The sequence below is a fragment of the Oncorhynchus keta genome, chromosome 10 (assembly GCF_023373465.1).
Source record: "Oncorhynchus keta strain PuntledgeMale-10-30-2019 chromosome 10, Oket_V2, whole genome shotgun sequence".
Lineage (NCBI taxonomy): Eukaryota > Metazoa > Chordata > Actinopteri > Salmoniformes > Salmonidae > Oncorhynchus > Oncorhynchus keta.
In genome coordinates this window covers 78,446,611-78,454,110 of record NC_068430.1, presented here as the reverse complement: position 1 = coordinate 78,454,110, position 7,500 = coordinate 78,446,611, and the positions used below count along the sequence as shown (strand labels likewise).

The 7,500-nt window shown below is 44.1% G+C and overlaps 1 protein-coding gene across 4 annotated transcripts in view; it reads right to left on the bottom strand.

Moving 5' to 3' along the window:
* LOC127932627 (transcription factor MafG-like) overlaps positions 1-7,500 on the bottom strand; it is a 25,421-nt gene that overhangs the window by 11,515 nt on the left and 6,406 nt on the right. The window contains exon 2 of one of the 4 annotated variants that reach the window (XM_052528924.1): positions 312-365. The exons of the other annotated variants lie outside the window; for them this stretch is intronic. Coding sequence (XP_052384884.1) covers positions 312-356 — 45 coding nt within the window. The 5' untranslated portion in view covers positions 357-365. The remainder of the gene's footprint in view (positions 1-311; positions 366-7,500) is intronic. 4 annotated transcript variants of the gene reach the window in all.

Sequence of the window (7,500 nt, the reverse complement as noted above, 5' to 3'; positions counted from 1 at the left end):
GGGTGCCACTTGGTAAGCAGCCAGTAAATCCATCTGTCCTTATTCCCTGACTGTATCATCTGATGTAATCTAATATAATTTAATCCCCTACAGAACAACAGTCTGATCAGTGGATTTATCTGCTAATCTCTAATGCAGGTTGTGGATTCTGCTGAATGAAACAGAGAAAACACAGGAGAGAGAGAGAGAGAGAGAGAGAGAGAGAGAGAGAGAGAGAGAGAGAGAGGAGAGAGAGAGCATGAATAAGGGAGAGAGAGACAGTTTGAGAAAAAGCAAATAAGGGGAGAGAGAGAGAGAAATAGACTAAAAACCTCAGAGCTCCACTCGTTTTTTAATCCCTTCTCTCGACCCTCCATATCTCCTTCCTAGAAAAACAGAGAGAGCAGGTCATTGATCGAGGCAGTTTGAGGTGTGACGAGAGAGAGGTCAATCATTTATTAAGAGAGAGAGAGAAAACAAGAAGATGGAGAGAGAACAGAGGGTGTTGAGAGAGAGAGAAAACAAGAAGATGGAGAGAGAACAGAGGGTGTTAAGAGAGAGAGAAAACAAGAAGATGGAGAGAGAACAGAGGGTGTTGAGAGAGAGAGAAAACAAGAAGATGGAGAGAGAACAGAGGGTGTTGAGAGAGAAAACAAGAAGATGGAGAGAGAACAGAGGGTGTTAAGAGAGAGAGAAAACAAGAAGATGGAGAGAGAACAGAGGGTGTTGAGAGAGAGAGAGTGAAAGAGATGAGACAAAGGTGTAGGGAGGAGAGATGAGCAAAGAAAGAAAGAGGACACAAAAGAAATGATATTTTTCACTTTTCTGCAATACGGAAATAAAGTGTTGTGTGTCTGAGTAGTAGTCTGAGTGTGTGATGATAAATCCCGAACACCAGCACAAAATGTGCCCCGTCAGGTGATCCAGGCTCCGGCACCTTTTCATTTTTTATTTAGTAAGGGCTTTTCACAGAGGAGAAAAACCTTGTAGGTTCATTTAGTTCTCCCCAGCTAACAGGGTGAGAGTATGTACTGTGTGTGTGTGTGTGTGTGTGTGTGTGTGTGTGTGTGTGTGTGTGTGTGTGTGTGTGTGTGTGTGTGTGTGTGTGTGTGTGTGTGTGTGTGTGTGCGTGTGTGCGTGCGTGCGTGCGTGCGTGCGTGCGTGCGTGCGTGCGTGCGTGCGTGCGTGAACTCAGCACCTAGATGGGGTAGCCTAGTGGTTAGAGTGTAGGGCCAGTAACCGAAAGGTTGCTAGATTGAATCCCTGAGCTGACAAGGTAAAAATCAGAGAGAGGGGGGCAGAGAGAGAGGGGGCAGAGAGAGAGGGGGAGAGAGTGAGAGGGGGAGAGAGAGAGGGGCAGAGAGAGGGGGAGGGAGAGGGAGAAGGGCAGAGAGAGAGAGGGGGCAGAGAGAGGGGCAGAGAGAGGGGAGAGAGGGGCAGAGAGGGGCAGAGGGGGGGAGAGAGAGGGGGAGAGAGAGAGAGAGAGGGGGCAGAGAGAGAGGGGGCAGAGAGAGGGGGGGAGAGAGAGAGAGAGTGGGAGGGAGAGAGAGAAAGAGGCAGAGAGAGAGTGGGAGGGGAGAGAGAGAAAGAGGCAGAGAGAGAGAGTGGGAGGAGAGAGAGCTTCCAGTTGAAGCTCGCATCCGCTACAAGACCATGGTGCTTGCCTACGGAGCTGTGAGGGGAACGGCACCTCAGTACCTCCAGGCTCTGATCAGGCCCTACACCCAAACAAGGGCACTGCGTTCATCCACCTCTGGCCTGCTCGCCTCCCTACCACTGAGGAAGTACAGTTCCCGCTCAGCCCAGTCAAAACTGTTCGCTGCTCTGGCCCCCCAATGGTGGAAAAAACTCCCTCACGACGCCAGGACAGCGGAGTCAATCACCACCTTCCGGAGACACCTGAAACCCCACCTCTTTAAGGAATACCTAGGATAGGATAAGTAATCCTTCTCACCCCCCTAAAAAGATTTAGATGTACTATTGTAAAGTGGCTGTTCCACTGGATGTCATAAGGTGTATGCACCAACTTGTAAGTCGCTCTGGATAAGAGCGTCTGCTAAATGACTTAAATGTAAATGTAAATGAGAGTGGGATGGAGAGAGAGGGGGGCAGGGAGAGTGGGAGAGAGAGGGGGCAGAGAGAGAGGGAGAGAGAGAGGGGGGCAGAGAGAGAGGGGAGAGAGAGAGAAGGGCAGAGAGAGAGAGGGGGCAGAGAGAGAGGGGGAGAGAGAGAGGGGCAGAGAGAGAGGGGCAGAGAGAGAGGGGGAGAGAGGGAAGGGGAGGGAGAGAGGGGCAGAGAGAGGGGGGAGGGGAGAGGGGGCAGAGAGAGGGGGGGAGAGAGAGAGAGGGGGCAGAGAGAGAGGGGGAGGGGAGAGAGGGGCAGAGAGAGGGGGGGAGGGAGAGAGAGAAAGAGGCAGAGAGAGAGAGAGAGGGGAGAGAGAGAGGGGGCAGAGAGAGAGTGGGAGGGAGAGAGAGGGGCAGAGAGAGAGTGGGAGGGAGAGAGAGAAAGAGGCAGAGTGAGAGAGAGAGTGGGAGGGAGAGAAAGAAAGAGGCAGAGTGAGAGAGAGAGGACAAGACTCCAGCCCACTTGTTGGCAGAGATCTCCTTGCTCCGTAGTGCTCTGAGTTAAAAGCAACAGTGTGTTAGCATGTTTGCACGTGGAATCGATTGACGCAGGCACAGAGAGTGTGAAAACAACCTCTCTCTTTCAGCCTTCACTGGAAGGGGATTAGTGTTTCAAACCCTCACCACAAATTGTTTATTCAATTTAAAATCATTAGCTTTTAAGGAAGGAGGTAGAGAACTCATATCTTCAGTGTCAGAGTATATTTCCCATCATGAGAAGAGAGATGTTATGACTGTATAGTAAACATTCTCTCTATCCAGGAGGTGAAGACCCTGGGAAACTGTTGATTCTCATTGTACCGACACGGTGTTGTGTAGTGTTTTGAGTGTGGTTTGAGTGTGTTTTGAGTGTGTTTTGAGTGTGGTTTGAGTGTGGTTTGAGTGTGGTTTGAGTGTGTTTTGAGTGTGGTTTGAGTGTGGTTTGAGTGTGTTTTGAGTGTGGTTTGAGTGTGGTTTGAGTGTGTTTGAGTGTGTTTTGAGTGTGGTTTGAGTGTGCGAGTGGAGAATTGGGACGGGGAGGGGGGGTTCAGGGTGTGTTTATATGAATGAACTGTTAATTCACAGAGAAGAGACACACCATCATCACCCACAGAGAAGAAGTGTGTGTTGGTGGGTGTGTTTTAGTCTGGGGCTGTATTTGAGGTGTGGCGTTTCCTCTCTCCCTCTCTCCCTCTCTCCCTCTCTCCTCTCTCTCCTCCCTGGTGTTGTTAAATGTGTTATAATACAGTAGCGAACTCATCGCCACACTGCAGTTGAAAACTGCGGCAAGTTGAAAAACACAGAAAGATGATGCAATAGAAAGACAACCATGAGTCTCCTCTCACAGAGCCCAGCACTCTATACTCTACCCTTCTCCTGAGTCTCCTCTCACAGAGCCCTGCACTCTATACTCTACCCTTCTCCTGAGTCTCCTCTCACAGAGCCCAGCACTCTATACTCTACCCTTCTCCTGAGTCTCCTCTCACAGAGCCCAGCACTCTATACTCTACCCTTCTCCTGAGTCTCCTCTCACAGAGCCCAGCACTCTATACTCTACCCTTCTCCTGAGTCTCCTCTCACAGAGCCCAGCACTCTATACTCTACCCTTCTCCTGAGTCTCCTCTCACAGAGCCCTGCACTCTATACTCTACCCTTCTCCTGAGTCTCCTCTCACAGAGCCCAGCACTCTATACTCTACCCTTCTCCTGAGTCTCCTCTCACAGAGCCCAGCACTCTATACTCTACCCTTCTCCTGAGTATCTAACATAGTGGATATTTAACATAGTGGATACCAAACATAGTGGATATCTAACATAGTGGATATCTAACATAGTGGATATAGTAGATACTGTATCTAACACAGTGGATATCTAACATAGTGGATATAGTAGATACTGTATCTAACATAGTGGATATCTAACATAGTGGATATAGTAGATACTGTATCTAACATAGTGGATATCTAAGTGGATATAGTAGATACATAGTGGATATAGTATCTATCTAACATAGTGATATATAGTGGATATAGTAGATAGTATCTAACATAGATATCTAACATAGTGGATATAGTAGATACTGTATCTAACTAACATAGTGTAGATATATAACATAGTGGATATAGTAGATACTGTATCTAACATAGTGGATATCTAACATAATGGATATAGTAGATACTGTATCTAACATAGTGGATATCTAACATAGTGGATATAGTAGATACTGTATCTAACATAGTGGATATCTAACATAGTGGATATAGTAGATACTGTATCTAACATAGTGGATATCTAACATAGTGGATATAGTAGATACTGTATCTAACATAGTGGATATATAACATAGTGGATATAGTAGATACTGTATCTAACATAGTGGATATCTAACATAGTGGATATAGTAGATACTGTATCTAACATAGTGGATATAGTAGATACTGTATCTAACATAGTGGATATAGTAGATACTGTATCTAACATAGTGGATATCTAACATAATGGATATAGTAGATACTGTATCTAACATAGTGGATATCTAACATAGTGGATATAGTAGATACTGTATCTAACATAGTGGATATAGTAGATATTGTATCTAACATAGTGGATATCTAACATAGTGGATATAGTAGATACTGTATCTAACATAGTGGATATCTAACATAGTGGATATAGTAGATACTGTATCTAACATAGTGGATATCTAACATAGTGGATATAGTAGATATTGTATCTAACATAGTGGATATCTAACATAGTGGATATAGTAGATACTGTATCTAACATAGTGGATATCTAACATAGTGGATATAGTAGATACTGTATCTAACATAGTGTAGATATATCTAACATAGTGGATATAGTAGATACTGTATCTAACATAGTGGATATCTAACATAGTGGATATAGTAGATACTGTATCTAACATAGTGGATATCTAACATAGTGGATATAGTAGATACTGTATCTAACATAGTGGTCTAACATAGTGGATATAGTAGATACTGTATCTAACATAGTGGATATCTAACATAGTGGATATAGTAGATACTGTATCTAACATAGTGGATATAGTAGATACTGTATCTAACATAGTGGATATCTAACATAGTGGATATAGTAGATACTGTATCTAACATAGTGGATATAACGTAGATATTGTATCTAACATAGTGGATATCTAACATAGTGGATATAGTAGATACTGTATCTAACATAGTGGATATAGTAGATACTGTATCTAACATAGTGGATATCTAACATAGTGGATATAGTAGATATTGTATCTAACATAGTGGATATCTAACATAGTGGATATAGTAGATACTGTATCTAACATAGTGGATATCTAACATAATGGATATAGTAGATACTGTATCTAACATAGTGGATATAGTAGATACTGTATCTAACATAGTGGATATCTAACATAGTGGATATAGTAGATACTGTATCTAACACAGTGGATATAGTAGATAGTGTATATAGTACATAGTGGATATCTAACATAGTGGATATATAGTAGATATATGTATCTAACATAGTGGATATCTAACATAATGGATATAGTAGATACTGTATCTAACATAGTGGATATCTAACATAGTGGATATAGTAGATACTGTATCTAACATAGTGTAGATATATCTAACATAGTGGATATACATAGATACTGTATCTAACATAGTGGATATCTAACATAGTGGATATAGTAGATACTGTATCTAACATAGTGGATATCTAACATAGTGGATATAGTAGATATTGTATCTAACATAGTGGATATAGTAGATCTAACATAGTGGATATCTAACATAGTGGATATAGTAGATACTGTATCTAACATAGTGGATATCTAAGTGGATAGGCATAACTTCATCTGCCAATTGTCCTAATCAGTATTTACATAACTCCTATTCTGAAAGGATGTTGTGAAATCTACAGAAGTCCCAATGTAAACAGACCCTACCATCTCTCTCACACGCACACAAACACACTACCCCGCACAGCAGTGTGTGTGATTTTGCAGTTGTATGGTAGTTCCTGCTTACGCCATATTTCATCATTATTACTGAAGGAAAAACTATCCTCTATTGATCTGATGCTGCTTATAATCTCTCTCTCCCTCGTTCACACTCTTCATCCCTTTCTCTTCTTTCTTCATCTCCCTCCCTCTTTCTCTCTCCTCTCTTTCACGCTCTTCATCCCCCTCTCGTCTTTCTTCATCTTCCTCCCTCTCTCTCTCTCTCCTCTCTTTCACGCTCTTCAACTCTCTCTTCTTTCTTCATCTCCTCCCTCTTTCTCTCTCATCTCTTTCATGCTCTTCATCCCTCTCTCTTCTTTCTTCATCTTCCTCCCTCTTTCTCTCTCCTCTCTTTCATGCTCTTCATCCCTTTTTCTTTCCTCATCTCTCTCTCCCTCTCCCTCCCTCTTCCTCCCTCTTCACCTCCCTCTTCCTTTCTTCTCCCCAATCTCACTCTCTCCCTCTCTCCCTGTTCCTCCCTCTCCCTCCATATCTCCCTCTCTCCCTGTTCCTCCCTCTCTCCTCCCTCTCTCCCTGTTCCTCCCTCTCCCTCCATATCTCCCTCTCTCCCTGTTCCTCCCTCTCTCTCCCTCTCTCCCTGTTCCTCCCTCTCCCTCCATATCTCCCTCTCTCCCTGTTCCTCCCTCTCCCTCCCTCTCTCCCTCTCTCCCTGTTCCTCCCTCTCCCTCCATATCTCCCTCTCTCCCTGTTCCTCCCTCTCCCTCCATATCTCCCTCTCTCCCTGTTCCTCCCTCTCCCTCCATATCTCCCTCTCTCCCTGTTCCTCCCTCTCCCTCCATATCTCCCTCTCTCCCTGTTCCTCCCTCTCCCTCCATATCTCCCTCTCTCCCTGTTCCTCCCTCTCCCTCCATATCTCCCTCTCTTCTTGCTCCCTCTCTCCTTCTCCATTTCCTCTCTCTCTACTAACAGCTTTCAAGTTTTCCTCAGCATATCATATCATATCATATAGTAGTGTATCATATCATATAGACCAGTTTCAAACACATCCCAGTGGTAAACACACACACAAGAAAACAAACACAAAAACAAACACATAGCCTGGTCCCCAAAAAACATCCAGGAATGCAAAGCAGACTCATCCATAAGGTGAAGCCTAAACAAACAGAACAGCACACACACGCCAGATGGATAATGATTACCCTGAGAGGGTGTTTGTTCACGCCAGATGGATAATGATTACCCTGAGAGGTTGTTTGTTCACGCCAGATGGATAATGATTACCCTGAGAGGGTGTTTGTTCACGCCAGATGGATAATGATTACCCTGAGAGGGTGTTTGTTCACGCCAGATGGATAATGATTACCCTGAGAGGGTGTTTGTTCACGCCAGATGGATAATGATTACCCTGAGAGGGTGTTTGTTCACGCCAGATGGA